Source organism: Delphinus delphis, chromosome 13 (assembly GCF_949987515.2).
Source record: "Delphinus delphis chromosome 13, mDelDel1.2, whole genome shotgun sequence".
In the NCBI taxonomy this organism is placed as follows: domain Eukaryota; kingdom Metazoa; phylum Chordata; class Mammalia; order Artiodactyla; family Delphinidae; genus Delphinus; species Delphinus delphis.
The window spans coordinates 84700694-84728656 of NC_082695.1; the positions used below are offsets into that span (position 1 = coordinate 84700694).

At 43.2% G+C, this 27963-nt stretch overlaps 1 protein-coding gene across 3 annotated transcripts; it reads right to left on the bottom strand.

Annotated features, from left to right (window-relative positions):
* CYB5A (cytochrome b5 type A) lies at positions 1-27443 on the bottom strand. 3 transcript variants are annotated; one of them, XM_060029220.1, is made up of 5 exons: positions 27198-27443; positions 8663-8791; positions 6975-7004; positions 3249-3283; positions 1-1515 (listed from the first exon to the last, which is right to left on the bottom strand). In XM_060029220.1, exons 1-5 carry the CDS (start codon positions 27324-27326, stop codon positions 1434-1436), a joined length of 405 nt encoding a protein of 134 aa, XP_059885203.1. In that variant the 5' UTR covers positions 27327-27443; the 3' UTR covers positions 1-1433. The 3 variants fall into 3 exon arrangements, with proteins under 3 accessions (XP_059885203.1, XP_059885204.1, XP_059885202.1); XM_060029221.1 differs by lacking the exon at positions 3249-3283; XM_060029219.1 differs by lacking the exons at positions 3249-3283; positions 6975-7004.
* Positions 27444-27963: the final 520 nt, after the last annotated feature.

Consider the following 27963-nt stretch of genomic DNA (forward strand, 5'->3'; position numbering starts at 1 on the left):
TGAAGCTTCCACAGTCATTTTTATTTAGCTACTGACCTATCCATGATTACACAGTCACGACAGCATGTTACAGCAGAGCCTGCTGACTCGTCTGTCGATGTATCAAAACGCAGAGGGATGTGTCGGGCACTTCAAGTCCATTACAAGAGGCATGATTTTGTTCCAGGCTTATGTTTATTAAAATCTAAACAAAGGATTCCTCTGCAAGGTATTTTCCCATGTGATAGAGACAGCTGCCCCACTGCCCTCCTACATTCGCTCTAACTTCCAGTGACAAAAAAGGCAGAGGGTAATACATGTCATTGATTATAAAAATCTATGCTCTGTAATTTAAACAAATTCCTTTCCAATGTGTTTAGTTATTTCTGAAGAACTCCATGGCTCGTCAGTCGGCGAGCAGGCCAATGGACAATCATTGCTAACTACAAAGTACCTCGAGTCTGTAAATTCAGCTCTCAAGTTTCGACATTTAAAGAAAAAAGCACTGGGCAGAGAATAATAAACAAAGACGGGATGACTGAATCAGTCCACTCAATCAGTCCACACCAGAGTTCTTCATGGCCCATCACCAGAGCTAAATTTCTTCAAAAATCAGATTCCAAATGTCCCACAATCTCTTTCACATGTGTGTTTTTACAAATTAGGGAATCAACATTTCTTTACAGGAGCACGTAAACAGTTTTCACCTCTGCAGGAGGAGTCTGTAAAACCTGAGAACCTGTATAGCTGAGAATCTCTTCGGAATGACATGTTTAAGCTGAGAGAATGGACGGTGGTAATGTTCTCTCATGGTTCACAGTCTTTTGTTGATGTTGCTGGTGTTTTTAATCAAAGAAAAGATGGAGTATCTTTTCTAGGTCTTGCAGGCCACTTTCTCTTTTTATCATCTATATGATTGTTCAAGTGGAACAATTATTAGAAATCTTTAAGCTGTTATTTCTGGGCCTTCCTTAATTTCCTTTAAAAAAAAACTACATTGGAAACATTCAATACCTGATTATTCAATTAGATGAAGCAGCACAAGAAGAGAACCAAGGACATCCCTGCTCACATCAGACAGACAACTTGGATCTGAAAGATTAGCAAATTAAATGACGGCCAAATAATCAGATTCCAAACATTAAAGACAATTACATATCAAACAGACAGCCAAACATGGTGGTATGTTTTAAAGGATTGTGCCCACAATAAGCAAATGACATAGTGGTGGAACATCAAAACAAAGCTGATGGATAAAAAGGCACGCTCTAAACGCTCAGGAGCAGAAAGGACAGTTCTTTTCGTTTGTTTTGTGTCTAATGCAGGAGGAAAGGAAAACAGGTGTATTCAAATCATTTTCAGGTGCAGGGTTCTGTCAGTTGAAGCAGTTAACGGTGGCTTCTTTCTCCCCAGACCAAAGCAGTCTTTTCTTCCATTGGCTTCTGAGAACGTGTTTAGTGTTCCGATGTGTAGAAGTGATACATCAGGGCTACAACCAGTGCTGAGATGGCTGGGATCACCCAATTGGTCCACCAGCTGGAAAGAAACAGCAGTGATGCTTGCATGGTGTTCAAAGGAGGGCACTCAAAACTGTGCTCCTTCTCTCTACCATGAAAGTCACCATGGCATGTTTTTATTACCTCTCCAACTTTTTTGGATGAAAAGGTAACTGAATTGCTGAAAGTGCAGTGAGTACAACACATGTCCTGGTATACTGGCAACTGGTCTGTCCTTCCAGCCTTATAAGAAAACTAAAGTCCTCCCGGTTCCATTTAGATCTGTTTCTATGTACTTACACAAAGAGCTATGAATCACTCCCCCGACAGATGCCACCTAGAACTAGTGACTTATCAAAAAGACACCCACTCTGGGTTACATATCACAAGTTCACGAAAGTGAATATTCCTAGCAGGTTTTATTCTAGTTACATCCGTAAGTGAAGAATTGAAAATGGCACTGAACTGAGAACCAGAAGACCAAGGTTCTCATTTCAAGAGAGCCGTCAGCAAGCTCTATAGCCAAGGGCAAATCACGTCCCCTGAGCATAAAGTTAAGGAGTTTGAAGCATGGGATTACTACGGTTGCTACTAGCACCACAGCTCAACATTCTGTGATTCTGTTTTGAAAATCTACTCTTTACATGTGTGTAGTAGGTTTAACGTATTAATAAACAACAGGCCCAAATTCCTTAACTTGTGGTGTAAATTCACAAAAATCCCTAATTTACACATTGTTCGGTCCTGATGCATAGAATTTTTGATCTACTATAAATGACAGATGATATCAGGGGCAGGGTTAGGAAGATCTTCAATACAGATTTGAACCTATAATTTCTTAGAAAACAGAAATTAATGTATAGGTTTAAGAATCTGAATAAAGAGCCGGTAACAGCTACGTATACATATATTTTCTGTCATAAACTTTCTACCCTTTAATATTCTTCACATATCAACCCATTCAAAGATCAAGTTCAAAATAAAGATTTAAATTGCAAAAAGATTATAAGTGTAATTTGGTAGGTTTTCAGTTTCCATTTAGAAGGAGACTGACATTTCAGGGGAAAGCAAGAGGAAATAAGGAAATACTGCATGGAATGTACCAGAACACTGACAGCCTGGGGGCAGCAAAATTTGACAGGGTGAAATTAATAAGCAGGACTGTGTAGCTTTGAGCTTGAGTCCCCAAAAATGTATATAATGGCAATTAAACAAGTCAGGATGGTAGAGCTGCCAAAAATGTCATTATGATCTTAAACTATAATAAAGCAATCTAGTCCTTAGAACAAGTGATTCATGCTACACTGGATTACTGCATTCGATTTTAAGACCAACCTAAAAAAGGGACAAGGGAAAACTGAGCCATGCTTAGGGAGGTATAATCATGACAATTTAAGAAACTGACCACATATCAAATGAGGAAGGAAATGAGGAATGTCCGCCTGGAGATTAAAAGATTGCCCAGGTCACAGGACTGCCACGGGGGAACAGGAGACTACATTTGTTCTGTTCCTTAAGGTAGATGCAGCTGGAGGGTGAGATCTGGGGTCGCTCTAAAGTGTCCATGGTCGGAGCTGTCAGACAGTTGAGGAGGGAAGGCCCTGGGTAGTCTGGGTGCTAAGTGGAGATGACCCCTGGCCTGTCCACTGAGAGGCACACGGCGGGAGCCGGAGCAACAGAGGCGCCTCGGATGAGGGGAGAGGCCCCCAGTCCAACTCTGATTTTAGGAGCCTTCTGATCACAATAATGCTTTTAAAGAAAACTACCACATACCTGGAATTAGAATCAATAGTAGTAATAAGAGTTTCCTGAAACACAAGAGAAAAAGTAAAGTAAGTTAAGGGGAACATCTAAACATTTATTCAATTGACTAAAACCTGTTTTAAAACAAGATCACAGGGCTTCCCTGGCGGCGCAGTGGTTGAGAGTCCGCCTGCCGATGCAGGGGATGCGGGTTTGTGCCCTGGTCCGGGAAGATCCCACGTGCCACGGAGCGGCTGGGCCTGTGAGCCATGGCCGCTGACCCTGCGCGTCCGGAGCCTGTGCTCCGCAACGGGAGAGGCTACAGCAGTGAGAGGCCCGTGTACCGCAAAAAAAAAAAAAAAAAAAAAAAACAAGATCACAATAGTTTATTCAATTCATTCTTCTTATTCAGTGCATTCTTCAAAAACAGTTGAAAGGGAAAATTATATCATAAACTTCTCACCTGAATACCTAATTTCACCATTTTTTCAGAAGAAAAAATAATTAGATAATTTGAAAGAAAATGTTAAAAATTAATAGGCTACCTAAAATATTCTGCACATCTAAATACTTTAACATAGAAACCGAACACAGGTATCATTTATACATATACAGAACCTATCATTATCTTTAAAGTTTCATTATCTTTGTTTCATTTTTCAAATGCATGAATGAAATGTTCAATAAAAACATCAGTTATTTCATCAAATCTCATATGAAGTAAAAGTGTACCCAGATTATATAAAAAGACATGTCAACCAAAAAGAAAAAATAAGAAGTATCACTTAAATTATAACAGTCTGGACCACCTTTCCTGGCCTTCTTTAACTCTGTCAAGAAGGCTCTAAAAAGACACTGGAGGCGTCACAGGCTGACTTCACACTGTCACCCACCAAGAAACCTTCAAATGCCGCGGTCTTTCAGTTACAGCCTGTATCACTTTCCAGCACTTTCTGAGTGGGGTCCTTCCTGTCAGTACCATGAAAATGAACTATGGATGGCTCTAGGAAGATGCATACTTCCCCAAACAGTGGGGTAACTAAGGCCTAATGAAATGTAAGCTTTTTCGGGCTTAAAAACTTGTTAAGAAGCATTCTTTTGAAGCGCCACACCAGCAAAAGTATTAGTGCCTCAAAGAAAGGTAGCCAGAAATAAGGCAGCTTCACAGAGTTCTATCTCTGTAGTTTCCCAAAACACAAGGTAAAAAACCATTAGCAAAACAATCAGCGATTTGCAGTGAGGCAAAGCTACACACAGCAAGGCGAGTTAAAGACATTCCCATGGAAAGGCAGAAACCTTCCAGGAAGAGCAAGCAAAGCAGTTGTGAGACCCACCAACCTGGTAACATGGCCTTTAAGATTCCTGACACAGGAGGAGGGAAAAAAATAGTCATTTAAAAGAAAACTTCACAGTTATTATCTTTTTAAGCAATATTAAATCTTAGAGACTACAAAATGTATCCATAACTACTGCAAGATTAGGTTTCAAATTTTGCATAGATGAATAAAATTAATAAGGATTACTAGAAGTAACTGGACAATGAGAAAATATTATTTAGCTATTAGAGACATATAAAGAAAGACATAATCAGTTCTGAAACAAATACAACAGTTCATTTAAGGTAAAATGTTATTGTCACACTAGACAGCTAAGCCTGAAATAGTAAACAGAAGGCAAACACGGATCTGTTATTTTGTTATACCGAGCACATGCATTTCACCAAACATGCTGACAACTCGGCATGGAAACTTGGCTGGCTTGCCTTCCACTACTAGTGCATCGTCACCGCCAGCAACAACAATGATCCTCTAAAGAGCTGAACTGTAAAAGACAATATGCATTTTTGATTGCTTATTATCTGTTAGGCTCTTAACCCAGGGATGCTTAAGAGTTAAGGCAAGTTTGAATTAGCACTTGGGCCACAATTGGGTTTTGGTATGTAACTAACAAATTTGTCAGAACAGGGAAAAAAGACTCTGGTCTTTATTACAGGCTGTGCCTCCTGTTCACTCCGTGACCTTGAGGGGTTCAATTTCAAGCAGGAAAAGGTTAACAATGAAATCAGTACATGATAAGCTCTCAATAAAAGCATGCAAAGCCCACTGAGCTTTTGCAAATCAAAGTCACCTCATTTATAACTGCATCTCACTTAGCCTATTTCTTCACTGGAAGGCTTTCCTAAAAATACTGCTGATGGAGTGATGCCTTTGATGCGAAGGCTAGAGCCTACGGAGGCATGAGAGACTTGCAACTGCCAAGCCTTAAGTGGGTGCTAGCAGTGGGTCTGCAGTGTGTGACCTTGAACAAGGTCAAAGCCTGGAACAAGGCTGAGTTTCATTGCCTTCACCTTCCCTAGAAGGTCCAGGAATTCCCCCGTGATATCATGAGAACCAAATCAATTCACTAACATAGCAATGTTTTGAAAACTGCAACCACAAAATCCTATCAGTAGGTATTGCCACTAATGATATCGTCCATGTCAAATTGATAGACCTGGATTTGCTAACTTAAAAATGTGTCTCTGTGTCTACAAATATCTTAACTTGGCAGCTTCACCGTTTCCCTTTGGGCAGGTTCAAGCTAATAATCTTTGGTGCAGATTCCTTCACAATTTGAATATCTTCAGCAGACAAAAATTCAGACCACAGTGTACATTTATCAGACTGGAGATAGATGGAATGGTTATAAGACACACCCAACAAGGAACACTCTCTTCTGATAAACTAGAAGCACAGAAAAGATAAATCTAGGAAAGTGGTCATGTATTTTCTTTCACTGTGTCTGCTTATGGCCTCTAAGAAAAATAGCAAGTTCCTGTCCCATATTCCTCCAGTTCTGCTCTAAGTCAGCAAAGTCACTTATGTTCTAAAGGAAGAGTCTGCCTCTCAGAAGTAAAACAGTTATGTAGGAGATCTTAGCTCTAATTGGTGCTTGCTTTCTGCTGGTAGGAATCGTGGTTCAGGACATGGCTGGACCTACATTAGTTCCAAGTTCAGGTAACAAGCCTTAGCAAATCCTTGTTTTACTACAGCTGAATGATATGCACCAAGCTTACTAACATACTGAACACCTAATGGGAAAAATTACACTTTTTCCCTGACAGACTTTAGAGAAAAAGCAAAAAACTTCATGTATCACAGAATTTCAACAGTCCAAAAAGGAGCCTCAAAAAAGGTACTAAGTCATCTAAGTGAGGTGATCAGTTCAGAGAGAAGGGCTAGTGAACCAGGGCATAAGAGTAGCACTACTAGAATTATTTTTCTTCTTTAAGGAAAAATACATCAAAAAGTTCTTTAATTAGCATTAAATTCAACCAACAAATATTTACTGAATACCTACTATGTCCCAGAGACATGAAGATGAAGAAGACATAGGTAGTGTCCTTAAAGGTTTAAGTATTAAGACCTCTGCTCAGATTTTAAGTTCTCTGAAAAGAAGGCTTATGTCAAATCTTTCAGATCAGAAGCACAATGCTACTTATAAAAAGTAGCTCTTCAAAAGGTATCTGTTGATAATTATGGTGAAAAAGTTATTTTAAGTATTGAGAGTCTTGTGACAAGAATATACAAGCTATCCTAATGAAATATACTGAGCGGCCTAAACAAACAAAAAATTTTGCTGAGACAACAGGGTACATATTCATCTAACCTAGAAAGACCTAAGCTGGCCTCAGGTAAATAAATGCCCTCCAGTTTGACAGGTATGAAATACAGCGCAGATAACTATAGCTGAGATACTGGAGATGGTCACACTTACCGAAGGCTTGGTTATCTTTGACCTGTCATCCTGCAATTAAGAAAAAAAAAGTAAGGTCCATTATGAAAGGAAAAACATCTGTAAAACTACCATTTCCAAAGTACTCGCTTTTACTGAGATTTAAAAAAAAAAATTATTATTCAGTAATTAGCATTTTAGGTTCCATCTAGGTTATCAAATACACAGTTTGATCCATCTGACTGCAAAAATTAATAGCAGATTAAGTGCCTATATATTCAGGGAGCAGCTGAGACCTACTTAGATTCTTCCCTTCTATCCTCTGAAATTCACTTTGAGGTGGGGGGGGGTAGGGTGTGTGTGTGTGTGTAATTTGTGTGGTATCCTCAGTGAATTCCTGCAGTCTCCCAATTATAGGGTTATAATCTACTCCCTAAAGGGTGATCACAGGTGAGGCAGAAATGCTGCAGTCACAGCCTGAAATCCCACCTGCTCTACCCTCACAAGCTTTGGAATGGAAAGAATAAGGACAGGATGGAACATTTTAAGGGAAGGCCTTTCCAATTACCATACAACTATTTCGCTTTGGTGACATATGAAGATAAAGATGAAAATATGTGGATGAATAAACCTTCCTGATAAATGAAGCTTCCTTTCTCAAAGTACCATCTCCCACCACCAAAAAAACCATGTCTCACTCGACGGAAACTGCTCTAAAACAGATTTCCTACCTTCAGGCTTCCCCAAAGAGCCTACTTCAACCTTTCCTTTATTCACAGTCACTACAAGAAGCATCAATTAGATGCAACAGAACTTTTTGTATGGCTGTTTTTCATATGGTTTCTAGGTGTGCTCACTGGGGTTGAGGCTATTTGCTATGTTTTTTTCTTGTTGGAGCCCGCTTCTAGGAGCACCTCCACCCCTTCAGGTTGGCCACTGGTAACGTGCCCAGAGCTGGGGGAGGAGAAAGGAAGGCACTGGCTCTGAGGAGAGGTCCAGGGTCTCTGTAGAGGTGAGAGGGATCTACCTGTCTGCTCCAGATTCCAAGTTTGCACATCTCCAAGTTTGCAGCTATATTCCTGATAACTTTGGTTGACAGATGAGTGAAGTTATAAATGTACATTTTAAAATGCTGCAGAAGGGCCTAAATTCCTATTACAGCCCTGGGTTTACATAAAAGCCAAAACAAGCCTACGTTTCTGCAAAATCAGTCCATGGATTGCCACCAAAGATGATGTTCTCAAAGGTCTCAGGTAGAGTGACAAGGTTGAGGACCATGTGTGGGTTTTACAGAAGGCAGAGTTTATTCATTTAACATAGCTGATTTTTTTTTAATTTCTAAATCATTTTTTAGAATTTAAATATCCTCAAACTAATGAAAGTAGAAAGGAGTTTCTTAAGAAAAATATTCTGGTCAAAGAAGAAAGAAAGACAAAATAACCCTACGCTGGGTCACTACCCCCACCTTCTAAAATCTGCTGCTCAGGGAAACTTCAGAGTCTGAGACGCACCATCCCCAGGACGTGACCCTGGAGTGAGAGGATTCTAAGTGCTGGTGAAAAGTGCAACCAGGGAAATACAAAGAAATTTCTGGTCAATTTATTTCTAAAGTCAGGAGGAACTGTTTTTTGCTTTTCTCCTTTTTAAATTTTGTAATATGCAAGTCTACAGATTCGAGTAAGGTCAACCCACAGCCTTAAAGAGAAACAAGGCCCCCAAAAGGTGCTTACTGGATGCAGCTCTCCAATGATAAACGTTTTGGACAATTCTCGAGCATCTGTAGAGTGTCCGACATCCTCAAAGTTTTCAGTAGCATCACCTCCAGCTTGTTCCCTTAAGACTTCTTCCCCACCAGGGTGCTGTTTGAAGGACAGACAGAAAAATGAGTATGTTTTCCAGGCAAATGAGTTAAAAGGAAGTGGCCAGTTTACTTAACCAAATAGGCTACTCCAGAAGCCACAGATGACAATGTGGCAATATAAACCATTTATAACCTGTGAAAACGATTCCTTTGTATTCAATTTCCTACTTGAAAGTGTAGACAAACTTTCTCCAATAGTAAGACGTTTATTTCCCAGTTACTCACATGACAATAAAACCATTAGGCACACATTTTTCATCCTTTGGGAATGTCCTCTTTGCTTTTCCATAAAGCTCTCAAAATCTCAAAAAGCTTTTCTCAGTCTTTACCCAATCTACATCTTGAACGTATTTCCACACTTATTTAAAAGCCTTCCACTGGGGCACAGAATATGAGTCCACTTAAACATGGGAAGCCGCCCTGGAGGTACAGGCTGTTGACTGGCTCACTCTGAAAGCCAGCTTGAAGCTTCCTGATGCATCTCCAAGGCCGTGGCAATGACAAATGTGGTTTGTTAATTCTCGAACAGTCTGTTTATTCTTAGGCACAGCCTGACAGGCACAGAAGCAACAACGTGGGAGACACAAAATGACTAACTTATGCAGCACCCACAAATTATGCAAATTCACAGATTGTTGTTTCTTCTGTGTGGGTGGCTTCATTCATGAGTTCCTTAACTTTTGGGTCCTGTTAAAGATATGTGACCATAGACAAGTCTCCCAAATTAAATCATTATTTTCCAGTTACAGCCTATCTTCAAAGAAAAATTTCAAATGAGGTTAAAAACATAGATTGGGGCTTCCCTGGTGGCGCAGTGGTTGAGAATCCACCTGCCGATGCAGGGGACATGGGTTCATGCCGCGGTCCAGGAAGATCCCACATGCCGCGGAGCGGCTGGGCCCATGAGCCATGGCCGCTGAGCCTACGAGTCTGGAGCCTGTGCTCTGCAACGGGAGAGGCCACAGCAGTGAGAGGCCCGCGTACCGCAAAAACAAAAAACCAAAACATAGATTGGCCTTTTGTAAACAATCAGAAAATTATACAAGTTTTAAAAATATAGAATTTTGGGACTTCCTTGGTGGAGCAGTGGTTAAGAATCCGCCTTCCAATGCAGCGGACATGGGTTCGAGCCCTGTTCCAGGAAGATCCCACATGCCACGGAGCATCTAAGACTGTGCGCCACAACTACTGAGCCTGCGCTCTAGAGCCCGCACGCCACAACTACTGAGCCCACGCACCACAACTACTGAAGCCTGCGTGCCTAGAGCCCGTGCTCTGCAACAAGAGAAGCCACTGCAATGAGAAGCCCCGCACACCGCAATGAAGAGTAGCCCCCGCTCGCCGCAACTAGAGAAAGCCCGCATGCAGCAATGAAGACCCAACACAGCCAAAAATAAATAAATAAAATAAATTTATTTTTTATATATATATATATATAATTTTATCTTTAAAGTGCTAAACTGAAGAAAGTAAACATTCTACTTCATAGACCGTAACACAATAGTCTTCACCTAAAACAAAAGGACAATTTCTCAACTTAATTTCTCATCAAGCACAGGAAACAAAGAAGTATGTGTCTACATGTATGTATGCACACATGCATTGCATGTGCAAGTGTGTATGCATTATGCGTATGTGTATGCATGCACATATGTAACCATTTATGATTCAGACCCTGCCTAAACCATTTATAAGGCAGTTTTCTTTTTTTTTTTATAAGGCAGTTTTCTAAGGAAAAAATAGAGAATGAGAGAAACATCTTGGGTTATATTGGTTTGAAGGACCACTGTTTAGGAAAAAATATAGAATAAATGAATTGATGCTAAAATACATTTGCTCTACTTTTTAAGATTTTTTTGGATTTTTTTAAACAATTAGTAAGGAAACAAAGCCTAAAAATTGATTTTTGGAGAAAAATAATTCAAGTCTTGGTAAGACAATAAATATGGGACTGGCTTGTTATGTGCAGGGAGAGGCAAACAGAGACACACTGCCAAGGAAATCAAGTCTAAATCATGATGGTGTGGAACTCCGCAATTCGTCTTGTCACTGTCCTCACTTTTGTGACTAAGTTCATGCTGCCGTTTTAATAAGCAACCATCACATTTGAAGACTAAAAGAAATGCTCTTCCTTACCTGCTGGCGCCCGAAAGTGACAAAGAAAGAAAACTGGGAACGCTGCTGTTGGCGCCGTCTTGGTTATTCCCAGAGATGGTCTATGTCTCCCATTTCTTTCCAGAAACTCTCAGAGAACATCCTACTATCTTTGGGGCAGGTTATAGAATTTGGGGTAGCCCAAAGGAAAGGCAAGGCTTTGAAAAAGGAAAGTGATATAAGAACAGGCATGCAAAGCAAAATTATCTGAGGATTTTCTAAAAGATTAAGGAAAAGACCAAAATGCCTAGTTACAGGCAGGCAAGATTAGAGGTAACAAAAAAGAGTCTGACGGGGCTTCGCTGGTGGCACAGTGGTTGAGAGTCTGCCTGCCAATGCAGGGGATACGGGTTCGTGCCCCGGTAAGGGAAGATCCCACATGCCGCGGAGCGGCTGGGCCCGTGAGCCATGGCCGCTGAGCCTGCGCGTCCGGAGCCTGTGCTCCGCAGCTGGAGAGGCCACAACAGTGAGAGGTCCGCGTACCGCCAAAAAAAAAAAAAAAAGAGTCTGAGACAAATTTTGGTGAAGTCTGTATCAGAAATCTGTCCTGGTAAAGGGTCACTCGCTAGGACCTCCACTCATCCCACCGTGTGCTGGCAGTCAGCCGCTGTAGAGCCCAGAGAGAGAGAAAGACTGGAGGGAACGTCAGCGGTGACGGTAGGAGGACCTAGGAAGGACAGAATCGGCGGCAGCCATGGCAAAGCAAGCCATTCCCACTGGAATTGTCCTTCTAACAAAAAATCTCCCATTTTTCCAGAGGAAGATTCCATTTTCCATGTGCATAATTCCCGGTCTGCTTCTGTGAAATCTCTACTTATTATAAGGTCCCCAAGTACCACCTTGCGCTGATAACATATGAGAATCTCCAGATACAAAGTAGGGAATACCAATAAAATAACTGGAAATAGCTTTCATTTTTTACATCTTTTTGTATATAAGGGTTATTTGCAAGCAAATAAACAGGAAATAGATTTTAAAAGATGAAACATTGGCATAATCCATAATTCAGAAGACATCAACTGTCACAATCTCTACCCATTCCTAAGAACACTTTCAGAAACACGTGGTAAATTCTTGTGGTATAAAGAGAATGGTGGCTACCAGGTCCTGGAATTACAACTGGCTTTCTACTGCTCACAGCATAAATGCTTTCAGCGATGCTGGCACAGTGGATCTCTTCTGCTTGAAATGTTTTCTTCACGTGGCTTCCAGTACAACAGGCTCTCCTAGTTTCCCTTCAACTTTATTTCCCCTCCTGATCTTCTCCAAGTCTCAACCCCAGCGCTCAGTCCTTGGCGCTCTCCCATTCCACCTGTACTAGCTCTCCTGGTGATCTTACCTGGTCTCCGACCCAGAATATTACCTGTTCTCTAGCAAGTGCAGTTCATTAGGCTTCCTTTGAGCTCCAGACTTCTCCCACATGCAACAGCCTACTTACCTGTTCACTCAATGTCTAATGAGCATCCTGAACATAACATAACCAAAACTGAACGTTTTACTTTGCCCCCAGATACACTCCTTCCCAGTTTTTCTATTCTCAGTGAATGTTGCCACCATGCATACAGTTGCTGCAGTCAAAAACTAGAAATCAAACTTCATTCCTCTTTCCTTCTCACTGCCATCCATCAGCAAATCCAGCTGGTTATCTTCACAACATATTCAGAAGCTAACCACCTCTCCCCACTTCCAATGCTACCACCTTAAGACCAAACCAGCATCTCCTGAATGGACAACCACAACTGACCCCTAACGGGTCTCCTGCTTCTTCTCCATCCTTCCCACAATCGACTGTGCTTACTCCATCATGCCTGTTACCTGTTTACCTGTTACCTCTCTCGCTTCCACTATGACCAGCTACCCTGGACTAAGCTAACATCTGAGGATTTTCAGAACCCCTACATTTGCCTCTGTGTGGAATGCTCTTCTCCCAAACCTTGATGAGATTTCGTCTGTCCCCTCATTTATCCCTGCTCACATGTCAGCTTTTCAGAGCCCTTTGCTGAGTTGCCCATCCAGAAGGGCCTACCCCGTCCTCACACCACGGTCTCTATCACCTCCCTGCTCTTTCCTTCACAGCACCTAGAACTCCTGAAGCTCTATTTTGTCAATCATTTGTAAGATTCATGAGGACAGAGGCCTTTGTCTGTCTTTCTCATCCCTGCTGCCCAATACCTAGTTCAATGCCTGGCACATGGCAGATACAAAGAAATATTTGTAAGCAAGTTTGGATAAATAAAGGAGATGTGCACGGCTGATTACACATTGGTCTTAGAACTAGTATATACAACTGGTTAAGTGACTGACAACAACTTTCCCATTCCAACTATTCTAGTTCACACCCCTTTCCTTCTCCTGAACTATAATAGTTCTTACCATTCAGAAACCATATAATTTCATATTCAATTTTGTTTAATTCATTTAATTATTATTAAATATTTATGAATACTATGTGCAAAGCATCGCCTGGGACACACAAAAGTACATGAAAAATAGACATAATTTGATCCTGAAAAAGCATACAATTAATTTGAGGTTAAAGAAGAAAAACACAGATATAGTCTCATAGTTTTGACTATTCATGTGTGACCCACGGCAGTGATTGCCACCATTCTCTCTTCCAGGTCACTTATCCATTCTTCTGCCTCAGTTATTCTGCTACTGATTCCTTCTAGTGTATTTTTCATTTCACTTATTGCATTGTTCATCTCTGTTGGTTTGTTAATTCTTCCAGGTGTTTGTTAAACATTTCTTGCATCTTCTCGATCTTTGCCTCCATTCTTTTTCCAAGGTCCTGGATCATCTTCACTATCATTATTCTGCATTCTTTTTCTGGAAGGTTGCCTATCTCCACTTCATTTAGTTGTTTTTCTGGGGTTTTACCTTGTTCCTTCATCTGGGACATAATCCTCTGCCTTTTCATTTTGTCTATCTCTCTGTGATTGTGTCTGCCCTCTGGTGGATGAGGCTATCTAAGAGGCTTGTGCAAGTTTCCTGATGGGAGGGACTGGTGGTGGGTAGAGCTGAAATATGCATGGCATACTTAGGGCAACTGAAGAGACGAGTGTGAATAAAGTAAAACATGTGAGGCTGTGTGATGGCTTACTTCACATGTCAACTTGAGGTGAAACTTGATTTCTGGGAGGTGTTTCTAGATGAGATTAGCATTTGGATCAGTGGACTCAGTGGAGGAGATGGCCCTGCTCAATGTGGGTGGGCACTATCCAATCCATTCAGAGCTTGAATAGAACAAAAGGTGGAGCAAGGAAGAATTCACCTGTTTTCCTGTATCATTATTTGAGTTGGGATATCTCATCTCTCCTTCCCCCACCCTCAGCCTCCCATTGACTCCTCTGGTTCTCAGGCCTTCACACTCAGACAGTCACTCTACTAGCTCTCCTGGGTCTCCAGCTTGCAGATGGCAGACTGGGGGACTTCTCACCCTCCATAATCATGGAAGCCAATTCCTTATAATAAATCTCTTCATACATAAATATATATATGAAATATGTATGAGTATCTCCTATTGGTTCTATTTCTCTGGAGAATCCTAACACAGGTTGGATGGTTAGAAGGACCAAACCATTAGGGCCTTGAGAGCCAGTGTGAAGTGGAAGACACTGAGGATCACTGTGGGTTCCTGAAGAGCAGGGCGACCATGACAAAATGCCGGATGGACCTGTCATGGTTAGAACAGAGAGGCTCAAAATCCAGACAGGGAGAGCACCACTGCAGACATGCAGCAATCTGACCAGCATAGCAGCACAAACCCCTCTCTTTCCCTCTACCGGCCCACAGGCGCCAGCCTTAATAAGAAGCCCCTCTCGGCTTCCTGAAAGTCGGCTGCCCTCCACCTCACCTGTGAGCAAAGCATCCAAAGCATAAAACTCAACTGGAGATCTTAACTCAAAAGGCTAGGCTACATGTTAAAACCCCAGAAGTTCAGAGTCTAAAAGAACCTTCAGAGACCCAACATCCTTAAATTCACGGATGGATAACCGGGGGTACAGAGAAATTAAGCCCAACATCGCACTGACAGTTCATGGAGTAGCAGGACCAGAACACTGGGGTCTGACTTACAGTCCAAACCTCCCCTCTCTTTTTTGAATGGGCAAATTAAATGGCCGTTTTCATGTTTCTGAACACAGTGACTTTAGATGCCTTAAAAATAAAGTTTCTTTGTACATATCTCTTTGGGGACTTTGTTGGGGAATCTCACTTCTAGACCCCAAGAAATGTCATTTGCCCTGCCTTCCTGGGCCTTAATAACTAAGGACAATTCAAAGGATAGACATGCTTCTGTCTCAGGGCTCTGTGTGGCTACAAGGCTGTCCCAATAAAAAACCCAGAAGGGAATGCAGAACCACACTGCAGTATCGCAATACTCATCAGGTCAAAGCCATTCACTTCGAGGGTTTGCTTAACTAGGCAAAAACGAATGATAATAATAGAAAAACCCTTTCTACATAAATGTAATGTTATATGGACCCAAAGTCCACCAGTTCTGGAGTTTTAAATAGGATCTTTCAGTCCAAACACTTAACACTGCCAAAAAACGGTGGCACAAACAAGACTGCATAAACAATGACTAAGCAAAACCAATTTATCTAAAGAGATGATCTTCAATAGTTAAGCCAAAAATGAAAACAACTATTTGGAGTGCAATCAATTTATATAAAATTTAGAAAAAAATAACAAGACGGCCAAATGTTTCCTATCATTTCTAGACACTGTTTCTGATAAGGCAAAGGGTGATGGCCTTGAAGCTGGTTGGGTTCCCCAGACCTCTGTTCTGCTCTGCCCCCCTGTGGACTGGGTGAAGGGGCTGGAACCTGCGTCTGCACCGCCTCGGGGCTTTCTGCACACCTTCTCACTGAACCCTCAAAGCTTAGGGACCAGAGGCTCACAGGCATCATCTGAATTACTTCTCCTCATTTCACTCTGAAAATGATGCAATGAAACATGAAACAAGGCCCATCTTTGCATTCCCGCTGCTGGCTTATGAGACCCACCCGCTCACTCAAACATCTGCCAAGTGCCACGCCAAGCTCTGTTGTTTCCAAGGTGGGTAAGTCATGGCCCTGCCCTCAGGGAATTACACTCCAGTGACATGCAGACAAGTAAGAGCTAAACATAGTAAGCCCCAGGTGCAGAGCCACGGCACAACAGAGGGAGGGATGAGCTCTCCCAGAGCTGGAGGTGAGAAGCGGCCAGGGATGGGTTGCTAAGGAGGGGGTGCTTAGTCCGGTGTAAAAGGTACACTGGTGGTTCACCAGGTGAAAAGGGGTGGGGAAGGGCGTGTTCTATGCAAAGAAAATGGAGAACACAAAGGCCCGGAGGCAGAGACACAATGGCACCCTGGAGGAACTGCAGGCACTGTAAATAACCGGATTTCACATGGATAAAAATGCACTGTTGATCACTTTTTTATTTGTTTTTGTTTGGGGGAGGCAATGAGAAAACAGAATCACGCACATGTCACCTCCCAATTGCTATCAATAACCCTTCCCCATATCACTCGACAAAATGTTAAAGCAGACCCCCCAGCAGTCACGTATTTGGCCATAGCCCCTGCACCTTTGTTGCGGTTTGGTCTCCAGCTGTCTTGGCCTCCACATCCAGGTAGTACTGTGTTACGGAAGAAGCCCAGGTTTGGAAGCAAAGGAAGCTGAATTCAAGATCCAGCTCTGCCACGTCTTAGCAGAGCAACCCAGGAAGGTAGCAGCTCTTCCTGAGCTTCCATTTCTCCATCATTAGATACCTCTCCCACTTAAACTACAGAGATTAGTGATATAACTAGTATAATGCCTGGCATGTAATAGGTGTTCCATCAATATCAATTTCGTTCCCTTTCTTATTCAATACTGCACATTCAATACTGCCAGAAAGAACCTTGCACAGAACCTCACACAGCGCCTGGGCCCTGTAAACTGCTGAGGCCAAGTCCAGCACCAAACCCCAAACCCCAAGGGACCCCTTCTTTCCACCCTGCCCTTCATCTTGAAGAGATTTCTGTGGATTTAATCAACTGGCTTGATCCTACTAAGCCACAGACCCAATGACAAGAGTTAATAGAAACAACACACCATAAGGACAAAGAACATTCGCTACATGAAATCATTCTTAAAGGTCATTAGGATGAGAACAGATAAGCAATGCAGCTGTGAGCTGGTAGCTATCCTGCAGAGTGCTGTTACAGTGTTCTCTCCTTGAAAAGAAAGAGAAGAAAAATCATTCATGGCTACTTTTATTTTATTTTATATATATATATATTTTTTTTTTTTAAATAAATTTATTTTTTTGACTGTTGGGTCTTCATTTCTGTGTGCGGGCTTCCTCTAGTTGTGGCGAGCGGGGGCCACTCTTCATCGCGGTGCGCGGGCCTCTCACTGTCGCGGCCTCTCTTGTTGCGGAGCACAGGCTCCAGACGCGCAGGCTCAGTAGCTGTTGCTCACGGGCCCAGTTGCTCCGCGGCATGTGGGATCTTCCCAGACCAGGGCTCAAACCCGTGTCCCCTGAATTGGCAGGCAGATTCTCAACCACTGCACCACCAGGGAAGCCCCATGGTTACTTTTAGAGTTGAGACAGTAAATGTTTGGCCCCAAATTTACCATGAATCAAAGATAATTTTGCATTTAGTCAGTGTGCCCTGACCAATATTTTTAATTCTACCATCACTAAACTTACATCATTAGGTTAAATAAGTGAGTTCACTGGAGACGTAACAACTCCTGGGATCTCTGAAGGGAAGAGTAAGTCCCAGACTGAGAAGTAATGACCCTGGGGTAGAGGAAGGGGCAGGGACAGGTCTGCCTCCGAGGGACAAGAGCAGGGGACACCGAGGACAGGAGAGTTAGAGCACGCACCGCTTGCCTTGTGACCCAGCTCAACCTAACGCTCCTCATAAGAACAAGCAAAGCCACCAAAATTGAGGGCCCAGTGGAAGATGGGTTATGATCTAAGAGGGGCTATTCCTCTATCTACGCTAGGATCCATCTTGAGTTGGAATGGCCAAAAGATGAGAGGACAGGACAGGCTACAGTTGAGACTGAAAAGGAGGATTGAGGGTGGAACCAGTCCTCCTCAATACCAAATCATTAGGCCTATTTTTCCTTTTATATCTAGTGTTAAGAATAAAAAAAATTGGCTAAAACAGGCAACTGGAGGCAGGAGAGAAATAAAACAAGCTGTCAGGAAATTATCCACGCTGGCCCAACAGCCATTCTGCATCGATTTTCTAATATTTTACACTTGTAAACTTTCACTTATTCATTCAATAAATAACTATTTATTGAGTCTTTTCTATGTGCCAGCATTGTTCCAGTTGCTGGGATACTTCCTGCATTCACAGAGTCTACATTCCAGTGGAGGGAGACAGATAAGCAGTAAACGTGAGAAATAGGTTACATGGCATGTCAGAAGGTGACATATGCTACAGGAAAAAGAAACACCAGAGCAGGGTGGTGGGCCCAGAATGCAGGGGCCGGGGGGTGACCAGTTGTAAACGGGGTTCAGGAGAGGCCTCGTTGAGACAGCGAAGGAGTGAGCATGCTGCTATCTGGGGGATAACCTTCCAGCGCAAAGGGTTATATGGTGGAAGGCTTCCTGGCACGTTCATAGAAGAGCAAGGGTATCAGCATGCATGACGCAGTACGTGCCAGAAGGCGGTGGGACCTTGTAGCTGCCTTACAGGCTTGGCTTTAACCACAAAAGAGAGGGAGCTGATGAATGTGTTTTTTGTTTTAACTCTTTATATTGAAAATAGCTGCAGAGAGGTGCCATGTGCCCATCGCTCAGATTCCTTCAATGGGCAACATTTTCCATAACTGTAATGCATCGTCAAAACCAGCAAATATCTTAAATAGGGGTCACTAGACTGACTTAGAGTTGTTGTGTGCACTTGTGTGTCTGTCTGGTGTATCTCTGTGTCCTGGTCTGTGGCACTTTCCCACATGCAGGTTCACAGAACACAGGACCATTCTGTCACCACAAAGGCGCTCCCCCTCCTGCCCCTTTGCAGTCCCCCTCCCCCACCACCTATCATCTGTTCTTCACTTCTGTGACCTCGTCATTCTGAGAATGTCACAGAAATGGAAGCACACTGTGTGCAATCTTTTGAGACTGTCTTTTTTCACTTAGCGTAATACCCTTGACACCCAGTCAGGTTGCTTTATTCCCTTTTTACTACTGAGTTGTCTTCCCTCTATGCATGTACCAGTCTCACCAGGGACCCACTGAGGAACATGTTGAGTTGTTTCCAGTTCGGGGCTTTACAAATAAAGCTGCCAGCCCAACAGCCACTCTGTATCAATTGTCTGATATTGTTTACACTTACAAACTTTTATTCATTCAATCAATCAATATTGAGTCCTCTCTCTGTGCCAGCATTGTTCTAGTTGCTGGGATTTGCGTACAGGCTTTTATGTGGACATAAACTTTCATTTCTCTAGGACAAATGTCAAGGAGTGCTACTGCTGGGTCATACGGTAAGTCTATGTTTAGCTTTTTAGAACAGGTCGATTGATTTCCAGAGTGTCTGTACCATTCTGCATTCTCACCAGCAATGCATGACCAATTCAGCATTTCTACATCCTCACCAGAATTTGGGTTATCAGTAATTTTTATTCTAACAAGTATGTTATAGTATCTCACTGTGGTTTTAATTTGCACTTCCTTAGCAGCTAATGATGTTGGACATCTTTTCATGTATTCATTTGCCATTCATATATCTTCTTGGAGGAAATGTCTATTCAAGTCTTTTTCCCATTTTCTATTTGGATTATTTGTTTCCTTATTGTTGAGATTAGAAAATTCTTTATTATTCTGGATATAAGTCCTTTGTCAGATATGAGATTAGAAAAAGTTTTCTCCTAGTCAATGGCCCCGTCATTTCATTCTATTAACAGGATCTTTTAAAGAACAGAGTTTTTAATTTTTATGAAGTCCAATTTATCCACTTTTTCTTATATGGATCATGCTTCTGCTGTTGTGTCTAAGAACTTTGCCTAATCCTAAGTCTCTTCAAAATCTTAAAATTTTATATTTAGATCTATGATCTACTTGGGGTTAATTTTTATATAAAGTGTGAGGTTTGGGTCAAGATTTATATTTTTGACTACTGTTGTCCAATTGTTCCAGAACCATTTGTTGAAAAGGCTGTCCTTCCTCCATCAAATTGCTTTTGCATCTCTGTCAAAAGTCAGAAGTATCTGCATGGGTCTACTTCTGGTTTCTCTACTCTGTTCCATTGATCTACGTATACGTCTCTTTGCCAGGACCACGCTTTCTTGATTACTGCAGCTATATCCAAAGTCTTAAATTGGGTGGTGTCATTAGCCACTGAAGGGTTTGAATAGGAAAGTGATAGGATCTGACATCTTAAAATAGCACTCTACTACCAAAAATACACAGTCAGGGGTGAGGGTCACCAGGCTGGAGGTGATGGTGCTTGGAGCAGGGAGCCGGCATAGAGGGGGAAAGATTAGTTGGATTCTGACTCCTTTATAAAAGTTGAGCCCACAGAATGTTCTGGGGAATTCAGTGTGGGTGTGAGAGAGACAGAAGGATCAGACATGACCCCAGGGTTTTCGACCTGAGCAAATGGATGGAAGTGTCATCACTGAGATACGGAAGGTGGCAGCAAGATGTGTGAGGGAAGGTCAGTTCAGTCTTCAACACGTTGTGTCTGAGAGGCATGTTAGAGATCTGAGTGGAGATGCGAAGTGAGTTGCGGATACGAGAATCCTGAGTGTAGGAGAGACATCTTTGTGACCTGGAGATAGAAATCCACGAGCTGTCAGCACATTTAAAGTTGTGACACTGGATGAGACGGCTGAGGGAAAGTGGAAAACACTGGGCCCCGGGACCTCCGACACTGCAGGATGAGACAGAACATCCCCCTTTCTGGTAGAAGACATTGGGCGGCGACCTGAAGAGGGTGGTGAAAGGAGGGCACACCAAGCAGAAGGAAAACTGCACAAAGGTCTTAAGGCAGAAACAAGCCTGACTTGTTAGGGACACAGAAAGGTGTGGAGGGCAAGGCAACAGTGTTACCAGCTGAGGTGGGAGAGGAAGGAAGGGGCCAGATCACGCAGAGTTTGTTACACCGGGAGAGAGGCGGCATTTTATTCTAAATGCATTGGGAAGCCATGGAAAGGGACTAAGCAGAGAAATGACAGTCTGTTTCTACAAAATGAAGTTTTTTATGTTCTTCTAGAAATCACATTCTTTAACACAATAACAATATACATTACCTGAACTGAAAACTCATAAATCAACAACCAATGTGATGGAACCACTGAAATCCTGAAGACTATGTCAGGAAAGGGGCTCTGAAGAGGAAGACAGTTTAACAACTAGAGCCACAAGAAAGGAAGGTGAAGACGGACGACGGTGTGAAGGAAGGAGGGAGAGACCCTTCCTGAGGCCCCCAGGAACCACGTGTAAGTGAGACGGGGACTTTGGCAGACAAGCAAACACAGTACCACCCACAGCTCAGAGGGCAGGACCGAAATCAGCGAGGGGGTGGGAAGGAGAGGGCAGGGGATTAGCTAAATCCACAGAAGGATTTCATCAGAGCAGTAACCTCATCAGATTTCCATTCAGAACAAGCCCTTCCAGGCCAGTTATTTAAGAGGCCTTTAGAAAACAACATTTAACCTCTGCACGCATGCCCAACAATCTCTTTCTTGAATGAAATAATACAGATTCTTAAAATCATGCAGATGTCATCTGTGTTAGGAACAAATGGCATCCTTGAAGACTCCTTCAGAACTTTCTCTACTTAAAAACTCCCCATGGGCAACTGGAATGGCTGTTTTCTCCACCTTCTAGAAGGCAACACAGTAAAACGACAGCAGATGGAAAGAAAAGCACATTTTAGCCCTTTGACCTTCCAAAGGTTTTCTTTTCATTCTTTCACAACTTCCCTTTACTTTCTCCCTGGTTCCTATGGAGAACCCTGGATATGGGGGTTGGGGGGAAATCTCAAAGCAAATAACAGCAGCTGTGTACCAACTGGATGTCTGTTTTCTTTTAAAGCTGTACTAGTTATCTTAGGTCCCCTGCCCTAGTCACAGAGTTAGTGTTTTCCACTTTCCCTCGGCCATCTCATCCAGTGTCACAACTTTAAATGTGCTCACAGCTCCTGGATTTTTTCAACATATAAATTCTCACATTCACCATTGTGAGATGAGGCTCTGACGGCTATTTACCCAAGATGCCTGAACCACCTTTACCACCAAGGATCCCTTTACATTTTCCTCCTATGGATTTCATATTTTCTGAGGTTTATTTACCAAACTATGTATGTTAAATAGTAATAACTTTTCCATTTCACACTCATCAAAGACATATTTGCAACTGCAGCTTTATAGTAGTATAAGATTCAGGATATTATCAAACTTCCTTGAAAAAAACAAAGGCACTTGGGATTTTAGCACTAAATATGACAGTCCTACCAACAGTAAAGATGTAGGGTCCTCTGTGTTTTTCAAAATTAAGGACACTGAGTTTCAAGCACCCACACTCTCCTCCTGGCTCCCCAGGGCACTGAGGTCCCCCAGGCTTGGAACCACTCGTCTCTGCAAAGCAGGCAGCCATGTTCAAGGAAAACAACAAAAAGTAAGTCCTTAAAACAAAACCTGCTACAGAGAATACTGCCTAAGACTCAAAAGGCAAAAGTGAGTCAGAAGCCAACAGCTTTGTAAGGCAGAATGCTGTTAAAGAACATCTAAGATGCAGATACAGAGCATCAGAATCCCAAGATCACCAGAAAAAGTTCTACAGAAACAAGTTTCCATTTTGATCATGTAAAGGAGGACAACTTGACACAAAATATTATGCTTTATAGTATTTTTCAGGAAGGTGTCTATTTCACAAATTAAACATGTAAAGACTTGAACTGAAAGCAAGTTAATATTACTGCCATCAATTATGTGATATTTTCTTCTCATGTTCCACAGCACTCATAAGACCTGAATAAATGCTACTGCCCAACTCACAGAAAGGGAAAAGCAAACCATTTTTCTCCCTGGCCCCAAATGCCTGCATTTTCATTAAAAGTTCTACAGTCGTTAACCCTGCTAATGATATAATCAGAAATGACAAGACTCAAATTCACAAATATAAGTTCAAAAACTATAACTCAGAATTGAAAAACAAAACCCACCTACTTCAAAATACGGAGGCAGGGACTTCCCTGGTGGCACAGTGGTTAAGAATCCGCCTTCCAATGCAGGGGAAACAGGTTCGATCCCTGGTCCGGGAAGATCCCACATGCCAGAGGGCAACTAAGCCCGTGCGCCACAATTAGTGAGCCTGCACTCTAGAGCCCACGAGCCACAACTACTGAGCCCACATGCCACAACTACTGAAGCCCACGCGCCTAGAGCCCGTGCTCCACAACAAGAGAAGCCACCGCAATGAGAAGCCCGCACAGCGCAATGAAGAGTAGCCCCCGCTTGCCACAACTAGAGAAAGCCCGCGCACAGCAACAAAGACCCAACGCAGCCAAAAATAAATAAATAAAATAAATAAATTTTCAAAAAATACGTAGGCAACAAGGCTCATAATCTTATAGATCAGTATCAGATAGTAACTGAACACCTGCTGCTATTGAGATTGCCAGTAATAAGGAGCCAATCTTCCCTCTCAGGTGTCTACCCTTCTCTGGAAAACAAAACAGCTTTATAAGGCTATTATTTCAGGAGATGGAGCTCACTGCACAACTTAGAAACTTCACTTGTGTTCTTGCCCAGAAGGTATAATTTTTATAATGCTCTCCTGTTTCAACATCACCTGCCAGATTTTCACCTTCACCTAAAATCTCATGTTAGCACTCAGCTGCATATGGTGCTACAGAAAGAAAGCCACACCCCATGCTGACCTGTACAGGTATAGGAGTTTGCATTTACTGTGAAGACCATACACCTGCCATTGTGTTATATGTTTAACCAGCATTATTTTGTTTCTTATCATAACCCCTCAAAGTTGGCACTATTGTCATCCTCCCATTTTACGTTAAATAAGGCATATGAGGCATAGAGAGCGTAGGCACAGACTAGGACCCCCTTCCATCCATCACAGTATATACTGTCTCAACATGAATACAGACATGCATATAGATCTATGATATATACGGAGATCTAGCCCATAATGAAAGTTCACTATTTAGAGGTAGGAAGGCAAAAAACAAACAAAAAACTTCTTTCATATTTGGGTAAGTTAGGGAAAGTAGAATCTTCTTTAGTTACCACGCAAAGCCTTCATGAATTTCTGGAGCTTTTAAATGATGGAAGAAAGGGGGCAGGGCAAGGGGGGAGAAACATATCTTCTGGGCTCCTTTCTCTGTTTCAAGAGAAGGGATGAGATAAATAGCACTGCCCTAACAACGGAACAGGAGGAATCTAGGAGGAAGTGAAAATTCTGGCAGAGCGCCCTGCAGGTCTGTGAAGGAGATGTTGAAGATGCAGTAAGCCACTGGCAGGGAATCCTAGGATGGCTAAGCTGGGGCAGGAAGCCAAAGCCTAGGACACTGCATTAATCAGAGATGGTCACAAAAAGTGAAAACAGACAGTGAAAACAGTAAATAGAACATATGTCCCCTAAAAGTAGAATCAGATGCTCTGGGAAGGCTGGCACCGCCGATGACCAGCTAGAACAGGCTGCAGGAGCCTCCTCCTCGCTGCATACCTTCATCCTTCTGATCGGTCCCATTTCACAATGTCAGCCACTGTCCTGTTCTACCTTAATCCAGACCAGCTCTGGGAGCCGGTCTGTCACCGCCGATGTTAGGCCCTACTCACCAGAGTCGATGCCTGACGCCTCACACGGCCACGCCGGGTCCACTCCCCACCGCTGAACTAGACTCTGGCTGATACAGCACAGCTTTGTGTGTAATCCCTGCCCATGCATTGTTTTCTGTGTTATTCCTGCTTCCTCAAACGGAAACTTCGGAGAATAGAACTGATATCTCTTCCTCTCGAGTTCCACAGTCTCCACTATAAGAACTCAGCAGATACAGGATCACTGATCAAAAGGAAGGGCGTGAGTGAGTACCAGAGAGCAGTGGTGTCACAGATAGGCTATTCTGGGGAGTTTCTACCAAGAAGCAATTAAGAAAAGTTTAGTTTATAGGAACCGCTGTAAACTTGTTTTTATGTATCTCACTATAAACAGTAGTTTTGAGTTATCTTGCTATAAGTATTAGTTATCAAATATTAGTGATAAACTCGACTCATCCCATTTTTCTTGAGAGATGTTCTCCCCAAGCTACTTTTAAAGAAAGAGTATTGAAAACTGAGTGAAAAATAAAGGAATTTGCTGTCAGCTAATTCACCCATTGAACAGCTGGTTTGCATCTCTTCCCGTTTCGCTTAGAAAACCTTGTGCAATTCCTTTTCTGCCTCATAAGAATGAAATGTAAATGGTTTTTAGTAAAGCTTAATCATCTTCTCTTCCTTATCTCCTGAGAAATGTATCCATAAAAGTTATGCAAAATATATCTTAGGGCAGTGATTCTTGACTAGCAGTGACTTTGTTGTCCCCAAGGGGACATTTGGTAATAGTTGGAGACATTTTTGGTTGTCACAACGGGGGGAGGGTGTGATACTGGCATCTGGTGGGGGGAGACCATGGAGGCCCCCTGTACAACACAATGAATAGGACAGACCCCCACAAAAAAGAAAGAAAAAAATGGCAAAGCTTCATAACATAAAATATTCTATTATTTTATAAATGCTATTCTTTTTTATAGACACAAATAAAGAAAGCACACAATGGATCTTAAAATTCTACAATTACATATACCATGGGAAGGGGGAAGGAACAGTTTTAAGCAGACATCTGGTATCAATTAGACCTGACCTTATGATGCAGGATTACTAGTTCAAGAATCTCTAATAGCAAATAAGCTCTGTAGCTCAGCAGAAGGAACAGGACAGATCAGATCTGACCCCCTACTATAAACCACTCTTAACCAGATCAGGACACTATTTTATCTTCTGGCACATCACCTGAGGACAATTTAACAGTAATATATCTTACTAATAACCATCAACTTCAATCTTTAAAAAAATTTTTTTTTTAAAACATTCTCTACAAAACCAATGTCCTTTGATATAAATTGTGATCCAGCTCAGACCAGGCCTCTATCTTCATTTTCCTCACAAACTATGTAGAAAATTCCCATCACTAAGCATTCCTGTCTATTGTCTGGGGAAATGAAGGAGAGTAAGTGTTACATGAAGATTTATGACTGAAACTCCCCCACAGTGATATAACACAGCCAGAGGCAGCAAAGAAAAACTCCTTAGAATTTATTGCAAAAATTATAATCAACGCAAAGAATCTCATCAAAGAAATGTTTTCCTCAAAGTTAAGCAAAGTTACTTTACAATTCCCAAAGCTGCTTAAGGATGAAGTCGCACTGGCATTTTTCACTTCTCTGTCCCTCCCCCTTGCTCCTCATCAAAGCCACACACATACCCCCACGCTCACTCGCAGGAGTCGACTACTGTACCTCACCGAAGTCGTCACTGGATACCTTAAATATCACTGGGCGCCCTCTAGGTGAACAGCGGGTGGGTGGGCGTGGATGGTGGGGTGGGCTTGTGGATGCCAGGGGGAGAGCCGGCGCAGACCACACCTGGACCTCCGAACTCAAGGTCCCCTCTTGTGGGATCCCACAGCTCTCAAGGTGGGTGGTCTCCAACCGGCTCCAATTAGGAATCCACTCCAGGAATAATAAGTGGGACGACCCCTGTCCTAGATGAAGACCTGGTCTATGCACACTCAAGGATAAAAAGGATCTTCAAAAATCCTTCCGTAGTTGCGCTCTCTCTTAGGAAGACAGCTCCAGATGAGATTTTGTTTCCCACGAAGTGCGAAGTGGTGCTCTCCTACATGCCCGCGAAGGGTCTCAGGAGACAGTTTCTGCCCTACAAGGGCTGCTAAATTGGTTCACCTGGTCGCGGCAGTGGCTTATGCACCTCCAGGTGTGAACACGCGGGCGCGCAGCCTCAGGTGTACAAACTCGGGGTCCGCTCCCAGGTGTACAGACTCAGGGGGTGCACACACAAGTATGCAGACGCGGGGAGCAGCTCCCAGGTGTGCAAAGCCGGGTGCGCACGCACTGGTTAACACACTCAGGTGCGCACATAGAGCCGGGCAGGTCAATCCCACCACGCTGCGAACGACAAGTCTCGACAGGGAACCCCCAAACTCCAGTCGGCATCCTGCCTCCACCAACTCACCTCCTCCAAAAATTTGGTCAAATCGTACACCTTGTAATGCAGGATCAACCAGGTGCTCTTGCTGTGGTTGTGCTTCTGGATCTCTTCCAGGGTATAGTACTTCACGGCTTTGTCGGACTCCTCTGCCATTTCGGAACGCGGCGAGCCTCAGGCCCTAAAACTAGCAGCGCAGCCGGGCGGAGTTCAACCGGCGTCTCCGCTAACTTACCCCGGGACATTCCCCACGGCGCTACTCAGCGCCTGGGCAGGGAGGCAGGCACTGTGGTGGGGGTGGGGGGGGGGGAGGCCGAAGCAAGGCCTCCGATGATTGGCCAAAATTCGTGTCACTCAAGGATCCCGCCCTCGGCCGACACTCCACCAACTCCAACGGGCCGCGCCCAGTTCGCGAGTGTTGATTGGCTGCAGAAGGTGCCCTTCACAGTCACAGCTGTACGAGCACGCGGAGGGCGGGGCTCCCTTCGTGTCTGCGCAGAAGGCGGTGGAGCGGAGATCGGGCGCCAAGGCTTGAGCCCTCGGGTGTGGGTGTTCGTGGCGGACAAGGCGAGGTGGCCGACGAGGGAGGGTCCGACGGGGCGGGCGCAGAGTCCATCTTGTGTAGGGCAGCGACCCCACATCAAAATCGCCGCGATTTCGCAATCAGGTCAGATCAGGCAGAGCTGGGCGTTAATTTGTAACAAAGTCGTTCCGCTGCGAGTGTCGAGGTGGACTGTTAGTGTGAGAGGAGATGTAAACGAGCCTCGTGGACGGTAAAAGACGCAGCTACCTC